At 39.2% G+C, this 21,128-nt stretch overlaps 1 protein-coding gene across 2 annotated transcripts in view; it reads right to left on the bottom strand.

Moving 5' to 3' along the window:
• The window catches only part of COL9A1 (collagen type IX alpha 1 chain), a 74,720-nt gene that overhangs the window by 9,732 nt on the left and 43,860 nt on the right, over positions 1–21,128 (bottom strand). For both annotated transcript variants that reach the window (XM_040598684.1, XM_040598685.1), the window contains 7 exons: positions 16,271–16,324; positions 15,444–15,515; positions 5,382–5,417; positions 5,230–5,274; positions 3,459–3,491; positions 1,209–1,355; positions 96–150 (listed from right to left, as the gene is read on the bottom strand). In XM_040598684.1, coding sequence (XP_040454618.1) covers positions 96–150; positions 1,209–1,355; positions 3,459–3,491; positions 5,230–5,274; positions 5,382–5,417; positions 15,444–15,515; positions 16,271–16,324 — 442 coding nt within the window. The remainder of the gene's footprint in view (positions 1–95; positions 151–1,208; positions 1,356–3,458; positions 3,492–5,229; positions 5,275–5,381; positions 5,418–15,443; positions 15,516–16,270; positions 16,325–21,128) is intronic.

Raw genomic sequence — 21,128 nt, 5'->3', positions numbered from 1 at the left:
TTGATAAGACTTGGGAAATCTTTGTTGCTTCCACAGCAGCAGATAATTTTGATTTAAATGCACAAAAAACATCAAATACTTTTTAGCATATTTACCTTGCATAACTCTCATGCAAACCTGCTTAATGTGCTGATCAGTTGGTTCTTTTCCCTAGAATTAAAAAAACAATAGTTAAAAAAACAGTTAATAACACAGTGCATTTTAATAACACATTTATAAGTGTGCCTGATGCAAAAAATGCTGCCCAGTTGTGTCATGGTTTGACCCTAGTCAGTAACTAAGCACCACTCAGCTGCTCACTCACTCACCCCCCGGTGGGATGAGGGAGAGAATTAGAAGGGTAAAAGTGAGAAAACTAACGGGTTGAGATAAAAACAGTTTAATAAATTGAAACTAAGAAGAAGAAGAAGAAGAAGAAATTGTAAGGAAAAGAGGGGGGAAAATAACAAAAAAAGTCAACCCCAAGGCAGATAAGTGATGAAAATTAAAGCAATTGCTCAGCACCAACCGACCAATGCCCAGTCAGGCCCTAAGCAGTGGCCCCCTGCCAACCTCCCCCCTGGTTTTATTGCTGAGCACGATGTCATATGGTAGGGAATATTCCTTTGGTCACTTGGAGTCAGCTGTCCCAACTGTGTCCCCCCCCAACTTTTTGTGCACTTCCAACCTGCTCACTGTCTGTGAGAAAAGCAGAAAGGGCCTTGATGCTGCGTAAGCACTGCTTAGCAGTAAGCAAAACAGCAGTGTGTTATCACACAGTTTCCAGGACAAATCCAAAACCTAGCCCCATACAAGCTACTATGAAGAAGATTAACTCTATCCCAGCCAAAACCAGTGCAGCAGTCAATAAAAGGTGTTCCAGTCCCTGCAAGCTGAAGTCAATTTTGACTAGCAAGGCAAATACCATGTGTGATACACCGATATGTCAAACATGGTTTCATGTGCACTGCAGGAGTGGGGTGGGCATAAGAAAAGGGAACTGAACTGAAAGCTGAGGGCCCAAGGACCTAATTGCACACAGCCCTGAGAAATCATTTCTCTGGTGTACAAATGTGTCTGTTGTGAGGTGCAGTGTATTTCAAACTCTGCTGTGGCACGTGGGTATTGCACGTGTACGCATCTCCTGATTAAAAAAAAAAAAAAAAAAGAGTGGTGTGAGTGACAGCTAAGCGTTCAAAAGATACCAATTACAGGAAAACAGTACTTACAGCTGGACCTTGGCTGCCAGGCAGACCTGGGGCACCCTGTTCACCCTGCAAGCCTCGTGGTCCAGGTGAGCCTCGTGGCCCTTCCATGCCCGGCAGTCCCCGACTTCCCTCAGGCCCACGGGAACCAGGGTCTCCAGGATTACCAACCTGATAATGAAAGAGAGGAATTTCAATGGACTGATATACTAGAGTTAGACTCATTCTGGCATATCAGAATGGTGACAGGAGCTATTCATAAATGCAAAGTGATGAATGCTGGGATGTAGAGTTGAAAAGCTTATTTTTAAATAAGTGACTGGAGTCAGCCATTGTGTGAGTTATAAACTTAAAAAGAGGTCTGTATTCCTCACTTAAAGGGGAGAAGTGGAAAAATAAGATATTCTGTCAAAAGAGACAAACTGGTGTCCATAGTGACATGTGCAAAACATTGGGGTTTTGTCGACGAACAGATCTCCTATACTTGGTTTCTACATCTGCCCTCATGCATGTCACATGCAACTTTTCTAGACATTTAAGTGCTGCTTAAGTTACAAAAATTCCAGCTCCCTGCTTGCTGCAAATGCCATTCATGCTCTTTCATAGAAAGTACCACAGTATGAGCCTGTATCATCTAGCCCCAGGCTGCTTGGGAACAGACAGTTTTGCTTTGTTTAATCTGTCAGAGTCAGAGCTCACTGCACAGAAGTTCTAGTCCCTTTGCCTGAGTGTGCCAGCATAAGGGAGGCAACGTCCTCACACAAGCTGATGTTGACAAACTGCCTGAACAGATCCAATGCCAGCTTATTTTACCTAGGAAAGTGGCATGGCTACATCAGTATGTCCCCTTAAATACATGTAGTAAATAAAGCTATAGCTTCTGCTCCAGTAAATTTTCTAAAAGTGATTAAATACCATGCAGAGTGAGACCTACGTCAACAGACACCTCCGAGTTACTTTCAATACAATTTATTTTACTGCTATTAATCAGCAGTAGTACTAACAAAGAAAAAGAACACCCCAAAACCAAAGAAACCCCAAAAAACACAACTAAACCCAAAAGAAGCGGAAAAGAAAATCCTACATACTTATGGCTTCCCCAGTCTATGGGGGGGCAGGTGAGAAAGGAAGAACACCTGCCAAAAGAGATGCTCAAGAAATTACTCAACTGTGACATCAGTTAAAGCCAAAGATGGAGCCGTTTCAGTTCCATCTATGCTGCATCTCAGACAGCTTATTGCTGTCCCTGTCAGGAGAAAACCCAAAGAACATGCTTCAATAGATGAATTAAGAAGACAGCGAAACTCCCTTCATGGACTATGAAACTCCCTTCGTGGACTATACAGCCAGGAAGCCATCATTGTTTTCTTGCCCAGCCTGGTGAGATACCAGGTTCCCTGATGGATTACTCATCCCTGCATATGTACTCACTCACATGACAAGCACTCTAGGGTCCCACCAAGAGAAGATTTTAAAAATCAAGGGGGATAAAAACTATGGACTTCTCCTCTATTCCTTCCTCATGTCCTTCTTGTACGATCTTGATCGGCAGTAAACACTCTCTAGCTTGCATTTGCTTGGCCCCATGTCACACAGGGCATTGAGAACACAAGCATAATTTTTTCATTACGGTCAGCCTTGGTTCCCTGTAGGCAGAGCTGTTGATATATTAGTATTGCAGCCCAAACTGTCATCTGCTGTAACAATCCCACTCTTTAGTGGGAAATGAAAGAATGTGTTCAACTTTCAAATTCATTTTCTTATGTCACATACAAGCTTCTGCTCGCCTTCCACATCAAAGCTATCACTTTGTTACTTCTAAAAAATAAAGAAAACAACAAAAAAGGAATCTGGGCCATAAATACTTCTGCTTCCACAGATGTCACAGTCCTGCTTTTTCCATGTAAAGATTAAAGGCTGCATGCAGCCACTGTACTAAGCCCCCTTTCTATACAACACACTGTACAAAGAGTGTGTTCATGTCCTCCAAAAAAAAGTATATAAAAAAAATCAGTTGGCAAGAAAACTGCTGCTTAATGATGCTTCTCTTATGTAGCTTAGAACTCAGGACATTAATTCATTTCCAAAACTAATCCATTTTAATATTAAATGTATTCAAAATTTAAACAGAAGAAATGTTGTTGGAACTCATTCAATTTAACTGTGACAAAGAGATCAGCTCATTATTTGTATTTTCTTTCTTAAATCGGAAAGCCATCTATCTGATCTACTAGATGTCTGTATTTCTGCAACAGTACTGTTCATTATACTTACAGCTCCCTTTGCTCCTGGTAGTCCCATATCACCCTAAGCAAAAAAAAGACAAACTGTATTAGAAGAGAGTATCTGTTGTCACAGATGTTACAAATGCAGTAAACGACATTTTTTTCCACTATAAATAATAAAGTTCGCATATTTAGTTGATTTATGCAAAATTGCACCTTGATTTACAATTCATTTGGGAACAAAACTTAAATTTCAGATTCTTTTTTTAAAATTTCTTTCTCAAAAATATTTCTGTAAGGTACAAGTAAGAAAGCATATTTATAATTTGTTTTGTATTGGTTATCTTAGAATTAGGCTCTAACCTCTCAAATCACAGTTACAGCAGAGGACAATCTTAGCAGATTGCTTGGAAACCTCTAGAGGAAGTATTATTTAATCAGGATTTCCTAGTTTGACAGAATTTATTGGTATTTATTTTACAGTGTTGTGTTAGCCCTGACAGAACTGCAGCAGAAACCAGGCAAGTGTCCAACCAATGTGCTGTGCAGAAGCCAAACCTCTAGAAGTTCCTGTTCCCAGCAACCTGGCTCCTGGCTTGAACAACTCCAAGACCCCTCTGTCAGTTGACTGAGAATACCAGTCCCACTATTCAGAAGTTTTTACTTTTCTCCTCTGAATTGGAAAAAATAAAGTTTCAAAGTCTTGTAACCACCTATGAAATAGATTAACTCCTCTTTGGCATTTTCATATTACTCTTGGAGAGATTTCTGAAAATTGTATTTTCCCAGTTCCTAAATGTCATTGGTGAAATAATTGGTTTCTAAAGGTCAGAAAGGCCACTTGGTCTGTTAATGAATATGCCGTAAGTGAAATAGCAATAACAACTGTTATCAGTTTAAAAACAGACTAACTGGCAGCACATTTAAACCCGTATATTGCTTCCTGGGAATGTGTATATTGATGGTAAAGCTGAATTACTGGACCTCTAGCTCACTAGGGCTGTTAATTAACTTTAAAAGCCTTTCAGAATTGCAGAGTGTAGGGAAAAAAAGTGCTCATTTCCAGCATACAACCTTTTATTTTTTTAGGGAGTACTTTATTTCCTTTTGAAAGATCAAGTCTGGCTTTGCTGGATGGGGTTCCATAGGAGCCACTGGACTAGTAGTGCATTTCTCTTTCTGTAGGAAAACAAATCCTCTTTACCCAAGGGCACATGACCCAGGAACTACCCATGTGAGTTCACATCACACTCCTGCAGTATATACATACATATATTCCCCCAGCAATATCACAGTGCCACAGCCTCTTCCCAGGCCATTCTCCCTCTCCCTAACAGCCAGTTGCTACATCTTACTTCCAAATACAAAGGCAATACAAAATATTTCCATCATATCTGATTTCTAAGGATATTTATTGTCAGTGTTCCTGTTTCACCTGAATTAAACTGCCCTCTCAGCCTCACTGCCTCAAACACCCAGAATTTATATGCGTGTATGCATATATATATTTAAACGCTTAGTGTATGCCTACATATGTATCTATATACACATACACATGCACACCCTTCAAGGCAGCCCATACTGTATTAAACACCTAAGAGAACAGGAGTATTTCAGAGTGCTTTCAAAACAGCAGGAATGACATGAACTAATGACATGAGCTAATAGAACTTCTGTGCTTTGCAATACCTAGTTAGTATAAAACTGAAATGTGACTTTCAATGATCAAAACGTATGCTTGAAGCACTCCAACAATACTTTAAAGTTTTAATTTATGACAACAAAATATTAGATCAGGTAAAGAGAAAATAATATCTTACTAAGTCACCCTTTTCTCCTCCATCTCCTTCTGCTCCAGGTGCACCCTACATCAAAAAAAGACATACTGTCAGCCTTCAGATTTGGTCAACGTAATGTACTGCAGCATTTGGTAGTGTGACTTGAAAGTACCATGATCTCTAACAAAACTTACTTGTTCACCCTTAGGTCCTGGTTCACCCACCGAACCCTATAAGGTTAAAGAATAAAAAAAAATAATAAATAAATATTAAAAAAATCAGGATTTGAATCTGCAGGTTCCAAAGCATACTAAGTTATTTTCAATCCTCCCTACCATCTAGCAGTAATGCAAGAGACCTTTAAAGCTGAAAATTTTTAAGAATGACAATGAAAGCACTTAAATCTCACTATATAATTAAGGTGACTGACTGAAGGCAAGTAATAGCATGGAACGTAAAATCCACTGCAATACACAGATTCTGACTATCAAACAGTCTATCTCCCCTTTACACGGCAGATGCTCTTGCAGCTGCCACAAGACTGCTCGGCAAATTGGTTAGGAGTTATCAGTAAAAAATCCAGTATCACTTTTTCTAGCTCTATTAAGTATTCTGTATGGCTGTAGGCCATACCAGACATGTGAACGTGGGATAAACTCAGAGACATCCACAGATTCAGTCACAATTTTGTCTTGCTTGCTCTTTTAATTCTCAACATTTTTTGTTTAGAATTTCGACCACTACAGTCAAACCTGGATGGCTTATATCTTAAACTTGATATTATTTTTTTTTAAACAAAACAATATTACCATGTTTAATCTTAGAATCCTGTAACTAAACGTACCTGTGTAGACAGGCAGGAACCAGAGGAATAAATTAATGACCTGATTCATTTCAAACATACATAATTTGTTTCTACAGTAAAAGTATTTAATTTGTAGAACAGCATATTATTTAAGAAAATCTTGGTATTTTTGCTCTGTTAGAAAACAAATTGCACCATCCTTAAATGTTCTTTGTAGTCTGTGCATATTCAATCATATACATTCCAAAAGAACTAAAACCGTACATTTAAAAAAATTTCTACAACAGAAATACAGCATTTTCTCTTCCATTTCAGAGATCCATTTAATTCACATAAGATAGAGGCACAAAAACTGGTGTAACATCTACAATTTAATGAATTCAGTTTTGTTTTCATGTTCATTAGAATCATTATTCATCATAGAATCATTCAATGAATGATCAATTATTCATCATTCATCATAGAATCATTATTCTATTCTCTGCAATAAGCAATAGAGCAAACCTTGCCATCAAACTTTGTTCAGCCTCACTTTAACAACATCGTTTTTCAATAAAACCACTTCTGCTGATACCTTTGGTGGTGGTTCTTTAAGCTCTCTAAATCTCCCCTGCAACAACTTGGCATAGTCAGCAGGATGGCAAGTATTATCAGTGATTACTTACAGAGGCATGGAGTAAGTCCAAGTCCCAAACTCTCACAGGAATGGACTTGCAAACATTGGCATGACTGGGGTGGCATTGAAGGACAATTAAAATTAGTGAGAGGAAATGCTAAAGATGGTAAAAGAAAGGGAATTATTTGTGAGATGTTAGGCACCTGCCAGTATAGGAAACATAATAACAGAGAGAAATAAGATCTAAGAGATTAAATAGAAGGCAGGAAGGCAGTTGAGATATTACTGTCCTTACAAATTGAGCAGCTACAGAAAGTTACAGGAAGAAAAGGAGAAAAGCAGAATTTGGAAGAAAAGGTTGATATGGTGCTCATGAAGGCTCTGCATCCCTCCGTGCAAATGAGGAAACTAACAGTGTCCCCAGAGGACTAGGATGGTGGTATGTGGCATGATCCTGATAATTACAATAAGGGAAACTATGCCCCTCCCCATTCCCCTCAGAACCCCCTGAACGTGAGGCTAGACCCATCACTAAAACAGAACACTCTGAAAGACCTCGGGGTGGTGCTCCACGATATACTACATGAACCACTCCCTGGGATCCATTGCAATTAGCAAACTTAGAAGAGAAAACCGGCAGAAAGCCAGGTGAAACAAACTGAATATTCATGGCATGTCTGCTTGAGCAGTGGCAACCAAATAATGTTCAGTGGAGACAAAGCAAATGGTTATTGAGGTCCAGGAGTCTTCTTAAACCTAGGACCCAACCAAGCAAAGGAATCCCATTCTATCACCTATAAGATAGCTCATTGGGCGGGGGGAGTAATTGTCTTGGAATGAGATGAACCTTCTATAATTCCCATTTGTTCCCTAAGCAAGCTTTCCACTGCTGTCACAAAAGCTGCTCGCATGCAAACTATGCACAGACAGGGAGAGAAGCTGGTGATACCTCAGTATCTGCCACATTAGATTATGCAATATTAAAGCCACTAAATGAAGGAGGCACTTGTATTTTGATTCCAGTTGGTCCTTGACAACAACTGGTGAAATTCCTGTTAGATATGGGAGCACAAATTTCAATACTAACACAATAGGATGCCAAGAAGCTGGGTTGGCAAAGAATTAAAGTCACCACATTGAACAGAGCACTGCAAAATTTAATTTATGGCTCCAATCCGATCCCTATGTGGTTTAAAAGCACAATCAAAATATTCTGGGTTTCAGTGTTTTGACCAGACAAAACTGGCACTTGCCAGATGGCAGTGTGTGGTCCTTTGGTTCAAGTACTGACCCCAAACCTGGCAGAAATAGGGAGGGTACAGTATGTGTATTCCACACAGCTCCTGCACTCCCCAGTTCAAAAATATACCAGCATCCAATTTCTGCTGTGGCACGAAATGGAATTTCTGACATAATAGCAGACTTGGAAAAAAGGCATGTTATTTCCAGAACCCACTCCACATACAGTTCACCTGTCCGGCCACTCCGAAAGCCCGATGGGAGACGGCACCTGACAACAGATCATGCCAGCACGGCTTCACTAACGGCTGCAGCACCCAGTATTGCAAGTTTAACAGCCATGCTACAAGCAACCACACACCCATGGGTAGCGGTACAAGACATGAAAGGTATGTTCTTTATGGTCCCTTTACAGGAGAAGGACAAGGAGAAATTTGATTTCACTTGGGAAGGTATACAATATACCTTTAACAGACTCCCACAGGAGTATAAATATTCACTTATGATTGCTCATGCTGCATTTGCTGAACTTCTACAGTCAGCCTCACCTCCTTCAGGATGTAAAACTGTACCAATACATAGATGATACTCTGATCAGAGACACCTCCCCTCAAAGAGTGGGGGAGCAGCAGCAGCAAGGTAGCAAGCACTATATAAAGCAAAAGTTGAGATTTTACCTGAAAAATTTCAAGGACCAAGTAGAGAAGTAAAATGTGTAGGTACCTGGTAGATTGCAGATAGTACAGCAATTCCACTGGACACCCTAAGTAAAACGGAAAAATTGCAGATACCCCAATCTAGGAAAGAAGTGCAACAGCTTATGGATACTTTAGGGTACTGGAGGAGACACGTACCTGGATTTCCTATCATTGCTCACCCACAGCACTCACTTTTACAAAAAGGAAAACCATGGAAATGGAAGCCAGAACATGAAGAGGCAGCTTAATACAGGAATTAAAGACATATTAGTCACTGGGGCCAGTACACCCCCATGACCCTATTATAGCAGAATGGGGTTTTGCAGAACATGACACTTACTGCAATCTACTCTAAACTGGCTGAGCAGGCCAAAAAGGCTTTTAATGTTTAGCTCAACCACATTTAAAGAGACAGAACAAAGAGATTCTGAGTGGGACAAAGAGACTTTTGTCCTTAGTCTGAGCAGTTCAACAAGCAGAGAGAATACACAAGGGACAACATTTCCAGACTAGAGGGCCGTTTAGTTTGCTACAAACACTTCTGAAAGGATCTGCTCCCCCAGAAGGAATTGCACAGAAACCCACCACCAAGAAATGGAATGCTACCTGATAGGAATAGCAGACAAAATACAATTGACTTAAGGACATACAAAATTACCCCCATTACAAATGTCTGTAAACACCAGCCTATAAGCACTAAACCAGCCATTCAAACCTTCTCTAATTCTAAATGCATCTCCCCTCACTGAGACAACATTGACTGAAGGCATTTGGTTTACCAGTACAGAAAATAAATGGTAGACAGTGGTCTAAGGCCACTGCATTAGAGATTACCACCAGCAAGCAAGTTAATAGAAGAAAGTGAAGGTAGTGCACAAGTAAAAAAATTAAGGGCAGTTGTTTTAGCAGCACAAAATGGATCAAAAGTCATTTATGTTGACTCCTATGCCTTGTGGGCAGGCACTACACAATGGCTTTGTCAATGGGAAGCATTAAATCAGAAAGTAAATAGATCTCCAGTCTGGAGAACTGAAGATTGGCAATTATTAGACACAGCTAGACAAGCTCCATTTAAACTAGGATGGGTAAAAGCCCATATTAAAAAATGACCAGGCAGCTACAAAATGGAATCAACAAGCAGATGAATTAGGGGAATGAAAACAGGAGACATGCCAGAAACCGAATGGTACCAGCTGGGAGAATGGTTGCATCAGAAATTAGGCCATTCAGGCTGAGAAGCACTTTGTTTTGCTGCTTAAAGCCGAGGTTGGCCTCTAGACAGGAAAACACATCAAATCATCGGTACAGAATGCCCCCAGTGTAAACTGAAATTGCAAATGGATCACCCTGTTAAAGCACCACCCCTACATCTCAATAAAGGAGTAAATAAATAAATAAATGGTCAACAAGGCAAATTGATTACACTGGACCCTTTAAACCCTCCTCAGGATATCAGTACATCCTCATGGGAATAGAAGTTGGCTTGGACTTAATTATGGCAACCAAGTGTTGGAAAGCTAATGGTCAGAACACCATCAGGGGATTATCCTCTTGGTTTTCAAGTCTACCACCCCCTGATGTCATCCAAAGTGACAATGGCTCACATTTTTCCAGCGAAGTAGTGCAGGAATGGACAAAGCAGGAAGACATTACATGGCTATTCCATACCTTCCACTATATCCTATCAAACAGGATAGTAGAAAGAGCAACTGGTCTATTAAAAAGGAGTCTTAAACCACACAAGCCCCACTGGGATACTTGATTGCCTGAAGTGATTCACCAATGGAATAACCAATACAGACTAACAGGGAGCCCATGCATTTTTTCTGTCAGCACCTTATGGAGCACGTCCATTGGATGTAATCCCATTGTGCTTCAGCTGGGGCAACCCATTATGGTAGACTTACCACAAATTGGCACTGTCCCAGTGATGCTAAAAAAACCCTGTGGACCTCTGGCCTGGGAAGCAGAAGACAGCAGTGGAGCTAAGCGTCCTATCCACTAACGAGAAGGGGTCCAGAAAAATCTTGCTGAGACTTGTATTGTGTTTTCTTTTCAGGAACAATACCATGAATGATACCAGCACCCCTCCCCTGGAGATCAGGTTAACTATCGGAGGATTGCTTGCCCTTCTCACAGGATTAATGTAGAGAAATGGATGAAATTCCATACCTACACCAACAAGCCCGGTGCACAGGATGGAAACCTCCAATTCTTTTGTTTATGTTAATCAATACTGTAACTACAGTATTCTTTACCATAGATGTTTAAAATTGATGGGAATACAGGAATATCGGGAAAACCAAGACTAAACCTAACAATGACAATCACGGGTAATAACACCATGTTAAAAGCAAATGAAAGTCACCTTATTTTTGCTACACCAGGTGACAAAATCTCTATTGAATGTAACAAATTATTCAAAGGGAAGCACCCACATGGTCATCAAAAGGACAAATCAAACTTAATCAAATGGTAAAGCAAACTGTTTCCCCCACCCCAACTGTATAGTTTCCTCTTTAATGACACCACTATTGAAGCAGTATGCCTGTGGACAAATACAGGGAAAGATAACAGAAATGGACTATCCTTAAAGGTCATGCTAACACCTACTCCCAGCCCTCACAGTACACCAACAGCTACCCCTACTACCTATTAAGCCACTCGCTATTTTACTACTCTCGTAACTGACCAAACTACATATTCACTGATTTCTGAAATTGGACCCTCTGCTATTAAATATACAGGCCAGCAACATGGGCTATTTAATCCATAATGGTCCCTCAAATGAGTGGAACTATCGAGGCAGGTTAATGTCTCTGTGGTTAAACCTAACTGACCAGCAGTCCTAAGTTGCATGGGCAAACCTCTGTCTCCCCAAAACAAAAAGATGTGACTGGCATCCAGGGAAAAGAATTAGGAGTATTAAACAGCATAGACGCTGAAGTTTCAGCAAACAAATTAAGCTCAGCAACAAGTGAGTTGCATAAACTTGAACATCCATTTTATCTTCTTTGCTGGCACTGGGAACTAGTCAATGGCTCTTACCTGATATATTGCCTAAAGGGAAAAGAGTTAATGATAAGGACCACCAACTAATTGTATGCACTTAGCATTGTCCAGAATCATGTCTTTCTAGCTCTCAGCTGCATCCAAGCTCACTTAGGGGTGCAATGATGGTACCTCGCCCACTGAGACTCAAAAGGTGATTTGGGAAAATGCAACTCAATTCAAAAAGCATTTCTAGTCTTGGTGGTATCTAGTCAATCTCATTTACAACCCCACTGATAGTAAAGCCACAGCTTCTGTTTAAACAATACACAATGCTTCGGTATATGTCATATACCTAATCACTGCACTGGGATTAAATCACGATGGAACTGTCCTCTACCTGTTAGAACATAAAGTATGTGCCCAACAAAATGGGAAAAAGTGTCAAACCACGGATGTGATGTGTTGTATGGGAACAACAAGGATTCATTTGTGAAAGTAATACCATTAAGGCTCAAGACATTTGCCTTGACACTGAACAAAATGTCATTCATATTCAGCCCCTGTCACATCCCACTAATTGTTACAATCTAGCTACACATTATCAAAATTTATTACCTAACCCCAGTGGAGTAAATCTCATATTGGTAAGAAAACTGTTGCAACATGATTACTTGTGACAATTGCTAAAACTAATTCAAAACAACTGCCAAAGAATCCAAATTACTATCTATCAAGATGCAGAGAAGATATACTACATCCTAGAAAGAGTGAAGAAAGACAGAGAACATTACTGGTGGGAAACTTTTCTTGGACGTTCACCAACAGCAACTGGAGCTTTGAATTTGATGTTATATATAGGTGTAGTTTTGTTAGTTCTGACTTTATTGTGTTTATTGCTTATAAGCATTCTATACAGCAAAGTTTGGCAAATAATGAAACAAATTGTGTTAATCCAATATGTAAAATATATGTAATCAACTGATTCTGTATGTGCAGTGTTAGATAATTTGCATTAATAGTAACACATAAACTAAGCAACTCATCACATAATTGTACCCTTACCACTGATCTGCAATATGCCACATATTTATGACATAGAGACAAGAGGTAACTGCACTACCACCCTATGAGCTGATAGACTGGATTGACTGTAGTCACAGGGTGGAGTGTGACAGATGCATTTGACTCCTTGACCAAACTAGTGGCAGTGTGGTTCAGGCTGCAAAGGAGGTAAAGACCTAGGCCATAACCAGGCTAAGAACTTCTCCAGTTCCAACCTGTTCTCTGAAAATCCACACAGAAATAGGGTGACACGGTGAGCATTGATGCATATGGGCTTGGGAACGGGAATACTGACCACGGGGTTAGCACATGACTAGCAGGTGATTCTTCTGAGACTCATTTGTTAGGGAACAAGGAAAGCTGTAGGTCCAAGGAGTCACATGCCTACCTTTTCCATCACATGTAATTTGACTGCTGGCCAGCCACTTTTTTCCATAAATATGACAGCCTGAGTGAGCCTTTTTTTCAGCTCTCCCTGCCAGGCAGTTGGCTGCATGGCAGTGACCTCCCCTTGAGATGGGACACATCTGAAGGTTCTGCCTCAAGGCTGAGAGACCCCTTGCTGACTGCAGATCTTCAGTAAGTGACCGATATCACGCATAAGCTTGCATTATAGTGCACTAAAATTTTGTATTGGTAACTTTGATTTTGTGTCAATAAGTATGAATCATTATTATATCCTCTGCAATAAGCAACAGACTGAACTGTGCCATCAAACTGTTAAGTCGCACTTTTACAACATCTTACTTCAGTAAAACCACTTCTGCCAATATCTTTGGTGGTGGTTCTCTAAGCAGTCAAAATTGCCCACAAGCGTCTAGGTGCCAGCAGAGAGCATCTAATATCTAGCAGCTGTGGGATCAAGAATGGCTACTTAAATACGTTTTTTTGTAAATTCCACTTGGCTTCTGGTTGCTATTTGCATCAACACTTATCATGCATATATGGGCTTCACAACAGAACTTTATAGGATCCCTGCATACAAAACAATGAAGTTTTGAAATCAGGAAGGGAAGAAAGATTAATTCAGTCTGGAACTTATTGACAGCAGTAGTTGATCCAAAGACTAGGGTTAACAGGCTACAGAGATACCTGTTTCTAAACCCTGACAAGAATGTTTGGCTCTGCATAAGAAAGATGTAGTTGCAAGTTGAATATGGAAGAGAAAGGATAAAGCAGCTCCAGGCTTGTGACTTGGAATACATACTGCAAATCAGTGCTACTGGCAAAGCTGCAGCCATGTTAAGCCAGCCTCTATGCAACTAAAGAGAAAAAAAAAAAAATGAATCAAGGGTACAGGCAGACATTTCAAACAGGAAAGCTAAAAAGCAATCACAGGATGAGGCAATTGCTAGCATAGCTCTTTGGACTTCAATATATTTGCACAGAGCATTAAACTGACCGTAGTATTTAAAAAAAAACCTCCAGGCATAAGATACTGTGATCTGCCAGTTACATAAGCAGAGAACTCCTGGCTGTAACCTGAAACTCACTGGGTCTATTTACAGCATCTACATTCTGCTCTTACCCTAGAGGTCTAGGCCCTTTATGCAGTAAATGAGGAAAATCAGGCACCTTCAGAGGGAGACTGTCAGCACTGCAACAAGTACTAGTTATTTTCCTTCCAGATTTGCTTCCTCAGGTACCTTCAGTCTCCTTCTGGAGAAGTCTAAAGTATGAATCATTACCAATCTAACAAAAAGAGACCACTTTATGTTAATACTTATATTTGACTGGAAACATACGATCCTGACCTATGCATTAAAAAAACCAAAACCCAAACATGTGAAAAAATACCTCAACGAAGACTTAGACACTTGTTTTCTGAACCTGAGCAGCTTTTAAAAATTGCCAAAAACAACTGCAAGCCCTGTCTAGCTAGCCTAAAATATATACTAGGAGCACACCAGGGGTTGCTCAACTCCTCTGTTCAACTAAAAGCATCTACAGCAGCAGCATCCATGTCTGACTAACAGTCCTATACTTCCTTGATTGTCAATGGAAAGTAAGAGGCACTTCACAAGTGCAATTCATTTAGTACTGAAGCAGACAGCTTAAGTAAGAAGGATGAAGCACAGTGCAGAACTGACTATTTCTATAACAAAGATATCTGACGTTTGGCAAGTGAATTCCATCCTCTGTAGCCTCTTCTAAGCAAGAGAAAGTAATGTATAAAATCAAAAATGTTCCTTTGTCTTCACTGACATTTATTCAGCAAAGCAAGATATTTTCTGCAGGTATGCAAGATCCCCAGTGCACAGTTCTTCCCTCCTAACAAAATACTAGAAGAAGTATTTATATCCTGCAATTGTGTGTACGTGCATAGGTGTCTCAATAACTGTATTAGCCTGTGCATTTCCATAGCAGGTCCTAAGATGTATGTAAAAGGCATTATATCTACTGTAGACTAGGGCTGAAGTTCCAAAGCTTCCAGGCTGAAGTTCCAAAGTGACCAGAGACCCTGATTCACAGTTTTAGATCTAGTCACATCAATGATTTACAATACGATTTAGGCCTTTAAATGATTCAGACTCCAAAAAAAAAAAATATTTACACCATTGATCTTCTTTCAGTCCCTTAAATAACAGAGTCAAGATTTTTCCTGTATTTTACATATATATGTATATCCTGTATATAAATATTTTATGACCTACAGGTAGTTAATGGGCACCTAGAGCACCGCTTTCAAGCAGCTAACAGATCTACACACAAAACAAGAAACCAGACATTAATTCATGTAAAAACTGAAAACAGTGCTCAAATTTTTGTATTTACTTCTGACAACTGACATATTTACTTCTGACATCAAACTGCAGTCTGCATGTATAAGTGCATTTCTTACCCGGTCACCCTTACTACCAGGTAGGCCTGGAGGACCTGGCAGTCCAGGAAGTCCAATATCACCCTGGGGACCCTGTGAAAATAAGTCAAGGATGTAAAGTTACCCAATTTGCTTTAGAATTAATGGCTAAGGGTCATACCCTGACAAGCAGATGGCACAGAATCTTATTCCCAGAACAGTCCTAACTTGCTGAAAGAGGATTATCTCATGAAAAGAGAGCTGATCCAAGATACAGCCCTTTAAACAGTGTCTTATTATGATTGACAAACACAACAGAAATGGCTTACAGGGCTTTACACCCTCCAGTCCCTCAACAACAGTCTGGTTCTCTTAAAAATACTTCTTGAGATCTTGCTCTCTACGATTTGTACATTCCTCTGTAACAGCAGGCTCTTTCAGCCAAAACCTCCCCAGCTATGCTTCCGACTGTTACTGTGTAAATACTGCTGGAGCACTGGTAAAAGGTGGCATTCATAATCTGCTCCATTCATTAGTTTCACATAGCTGTTAGCAGAAAGCCAGTCTTTCACTGCTCCTGTTCCCCAAGTACACACAGCCCACACAGGAGTCTGGAGCCCAGCTTTGCACATCACAGGATTTATGGGTTTTGAAACAGAAAAAAAGGTCTCACACACTTCCACGTACTTTAAACCAACATTTTCTAACATTAGCACAGTCACAGAGGACTAAAAAAGAAACTCAGCAATCACTCGGTTCACCATTATTTTCAGTTCCCTGCATGGACAAATGAGTAAGTGTAGTTCCAGATGATACCATAGCTCCTTGAAAGTAAACACAAGCATTGAATATGGAAATAAACTGCTTACCCATTTCCCTGGTAAACCTGGAGGACCTGCAGGACCTGGCTCCCCTCTGCTACCCTTATAGGAAACACAAAGACATCATTACTTCCTGAAATACTTCCTTTGAATAGAGAAAAAGGGTTATTTTCCTAATGTTTAGTGAATTACACTCTAGCAGCTGGTTTAATCAAGACTTCTGTTTATTAGTGCAAAAATATCACATGCATTAAAAACAATAAAACTTCCTGAGAAGTGTAAACATTTTTAGTTAACAATGGCATAAAATATTTAGTTGGCATTAAATGATTCAATTAATTCATTCTGATGAGTGATTATGCGCAATCAAGCCCCCTTCACGGGACTGCACGTGAGTCACCTGTCACAAACACATTTACTTCACTAAGGCAATTCTGACAGGCTTGCTTAGCGGTAGTCTTGTACTTAGTTTCATCAACTCCAACATGACCACATACTTAAAAGCCCATGATCCCACATGAACAACGGACAAATGTGAAAAGCGTGTGCAGAAGTCATACTTAATAAACTCACTTAGGTTAAAAAAAAAGAGAACTCTAGACTGTTATAGGGAAGGGTGACCTTTAAAAATCCCCATTCATAATAGTGATATTTATAAATACACTTTTCACTGGATTTTTACTTTGTATCTTCACTTCAAATATGTTTATCCATTCAGACCACCATATTCACATTAGTGGTATAACTCCCTCTCTTAATGCAGCCATTTGAATATATACTTGGGGTAAACCTGACATCAAGTCAAATTTTCAAAGATTTTAAACAATTTGCAAACTGAGGCATCTTTCTCAAAAGGGTTTTGTCTCTTATGACTAAACCTTTCAGAACAGCTCAAGAAGTTTCATACATTTACTCTCACCTGTACAGAGAGATACCTGCACAGTTAAATCACTGTCCTACCACCAGTCTTACTGGAAACACTTTTCTGACTTCCACTGTGTGAATATCTAAGAGGTACTTGCTATAAAAGACTGGTATAGCATTTAACATTGTAATATGTCAAGAATTTGAGTTATTAGGTATGTAAGTAGATAACCTATTATATATAACTTAGAAAATTTTGGATAAAAGCAGATCTAAGCATTCTAATGCTGTATACAATGCATAATTTTAAATATAGATATTTTCTCCATAATAACAAAAATATTGTGAAATATTGTGACATACTGAACAATAAAAGGAGATGGCAGACATGGCCTTTTATACCAGGTCATAAATGAATGACAACTTCTCACACAAGCTTAGGAAAACTAACTCTACAATTCAAGAAATAATTAGGTATCCTGGAGAGATCAGAGAACAAAACATAAATAGAGTTTTCCATTCATTTCCTTCAAAATATCCTATGGTGTTAAAATCACTATCCATTAAAAGCACTTTGTATAATTTCTATAATTTAATGTTAAATAGAAAAAAGCTCCCCAAATCACCTTCATCTTACAACCCAGAAGATACATTAAACTTTTTGAAAAATTGTTAATCACGTAATTCTCTACTAGATGTCTGATCTGGAATGCTACTATATTTCTTTTGCAGGAAAGAGGAGGATTAAAATTATGATGAGTATTAGAAACTTATCTTCTTATATATGTCATAACATTCATGTCTGATCGCTGCACAGCTGTAAAACAATGTCACCTTCCATAGAGTGAAAATCACATCATAAACCTCTTAAGCTTACTGTGGCCAATTATAAAGGACAGAGGCCTTTCATACGGGCTGCATCTAGTGTTAACTGAAGTCTAGGACAGCTTCAGTACACTAACTCCATAACAAGTCCATTTTTGACCCAGGTTACTGCCTACACTGCTTAGGAGAAGCCAACACTGGGATATCTGCTGACATCCAGAGGTCTGGCATGGCCAGAAGTCAAAGGAAGCTGTTGTCAGAGGTGGAGGGGTAAAGAGCGAGGCAGCAGAAAGGAATCTGGCATGCAGTTTGGAAAGACAGGGGTGACTAGTACAAGAACTGGAGAGACTTTGAGATACTGATCAGGTTTGGCTGAGATGTATATTCTGTGAATGAGAGAGGAGAAAGGTTTAGCCTGTACAAACCATGCTGTAGAATTGTGCAAGGTCAGAAAGTTTAGTCATATCCACCTAGAGGCTTAGGTTTACTGGATAAAAAGCATACCTGGCAGGATGGAAATCCATTTTGTTCTTTTAACTCTGCTATAGACTGTGCAATGTTAACCCCTTTAGCTGCATCTTAAACTATGACTCACCATTTGTAGAACACCTTTTGGAGTGATATATACAAAACATATCCACTAATACCTAAATATATAAACCGAGGCAAGGACATTTCATCCTAGCACACCATCAATACCAACTATGGAAAATGACCCACTATTTCAGTTGGAGTCGTGTAAAAAGAATATGATAGAAAAGCTAGGTTTTAGTGATAATTTTTAGGGTAACCAAAGATAGATTTCAAGCTAAGTAAGACAAAAAATATCTTAAAAGACTCAGAAAATTATTTATATGAAAGTAATTTAAGATGCTGAAAACACTACTCATCATGAGGCTGCCTAACGTTTTAGTACTAAATCCACAGTACTTTCCAGGCTCCCTTTTTATAATGAGCAGAGACACAAAGGCACCTCCAGAAAGCAACTCAGCCCAACCAACCAGGACCCCCCAGAAGTCTCTTAGAGGGGACTACAGCATCAAATCTTAGGCAGCTAGATACATAACCTCTGTTGCTAATGTTAGGAAAACATGTATTACATCCTAAATCCTTAACAACATATATATGCTGGCCTGCATATACAGTCAGGTTTGCTCAATTTGCTAGACAAGTACTGAACTTTAAGGTAAATGGTTATTTAAATGTTCCATGTTCTCTTTTCACTGCAAAACCACAGGGTGGGATACATGTTCTCCAAATGTTAGCTATGTAAAGGTTAAATAGCTGAAGAAAAAAAAGGGATGAAAAAAAGCAGGGGCAGGGGTCAGTATTTTCTGCAGGCACAATATGAAAAATTAAATCTTACTAAAATCTCAGGAAATGTGAAAGAAAACAGTTAAGCAGCTTAGGGAGCATGGCTAAATTCCACTGATTAGGAATGACACTACAGTGTTTGAGAATTGCTTCCTTTGGGCCACCTGCCATGATGACTGGCTTAGAAAGGTTTAAATCACAAATGAGTTTGCTAATTAATTGGATTGGCTAGCATAACATGAAGCAAACATAAGGTTAACCAACAAAAAAATTGGAGTGGAATGGAGAATATGTTTGAATTAGAAACAAAAGACAATTTCCATTTTGGTCCAGTTGTTCTGTTTTACTGAACAGATGAATAGTAAACTAAATAAAAGTAAAACTCCCCCTGCCCCTGGCTCAGGTGCTAATTTAAGTTTTCTAAGGAAAAGGAATACTAGACTAGATGGTAATTTTGAAAGTAATTTTCTCCTAGGGATATTTGTCATCAGTGTGGTTAAGTCTCCCAACACATGAGTTTGTCTATTTTTATTTACAGCAAGTTATCTTATCTCGTTTTCAACCATTTAATATCTCCCCTGTGAAACTGTAGATGTTTACAGACTCACAAAAGGCCAAAATTTGAATCCGCTGCTTCATAACAATACTGTTCCAACTACATTCCAACAGTTATTAAATAGTGACAATAACATTGAAGTAACATGGTTTACACCAAAGGATACTACAGGCTATTTGGTAAACAGTACAGAAGTATTAATTTGTCCCACAAAGTCACTGATGATTGCTTAATAGCACTCCATTGCATAACTCCTCAAAAAACTACACACTAGTTGAAGTGAAAATTCTCTTTCAAAACCATGTCTTTCACAAGTAGCTAAAGCTGAAAAGTCAGTCAATTCTTTAATATAACACAAATGTAGGCCTGGTTTTTTTTCCCTAGCACAGATGTCAGCCTGCTGTCTATATTAGCAGTCAGCCTTGTCATTCCCTCACAGACCTTCACTGGAGGTCCTTTCCTCTACAGTTCTGGCACTCTGGAGCTACCAGCCACACTGTCTTTCCACAGTAGTGATGTGAAGAACAGGGGTAAGTGAAATGAGAAAGTGAAAAGGACCTTTATGTGGGCTGCTGCCATACAGCAATATATTAAGGGACTGAAGTTCTCCATATCCTGCAAAATATCAAGGTTTTTTCCAGCTCCAAGGAAGAAGGCCAGCCCCTATTGACTTCTACCTGAGTCTTCTATAACAAGAGTGAAATGGAACAAAAGCTAAAGGAGAAAGAAAAGAACTGAGGTGGGTGCTGAAGAAGATAATTTGAAACAGGAAGGAAAAGGACAAGAAAAATACCTGAATAGTAACCATAAAACTCTCAGGCTTTGAAAGTCCTTATAAAACTGGTTAGAAACTATCAAATGTTACAGTTGCAAGAAAATTCCAAAATCTGGAAAAAAATACAAAAATATTCAGAAGAAAAATTATCCTTAGAACAATTATAAAAGCCTTTCTCAACTTGTTTTCAAAATTTCTAGTTTAGAAATATAGAAATTTGGCAATCATGGCATGTAGAATTATTTAACTAGCAGGTTACTTTTCTTTCCTGGAAATCTAAGGGCAGAGTCCTAAAATCTGAGACTCAACCATATCTACTACATGTAAGTGCTACAGAAGAAAGAGAAAACACTCTTTATTCTACCCTGAAAATAAATACAAATTCAACCTGGACAAAAGCTCACTGAGGTTCAATAATCCAACCATGTGTTGTTCCTAAACAAAAAGTCCTGATCATTCCAATTTTTTGTGTGGAAGTAATGTTTTTTCCAGTGTTCCCAAGAAGAAAACAGAAAACCATTCCAGTCATACACTGCCTGTAGTCTTGACCAGAAGGAAGCTAAACATAGTTA

Source organism: Falco naumanni, chromosome 6 (genome assembly GCF_017639655.2).
Source record: "Falco naumanni isolate bFalNau1 chromosome 6, bFalNau1.pat, whole genome shotgun sequence".
Lineage (NCBI taxonomy): Eukaryota > Metazoa > Chordata > Aves > Falconiformes > Falconidae > Falco > Falco naumanni.
This window is presented reverse-complemented; position numbering and strand designations above follow the sequence as displayed.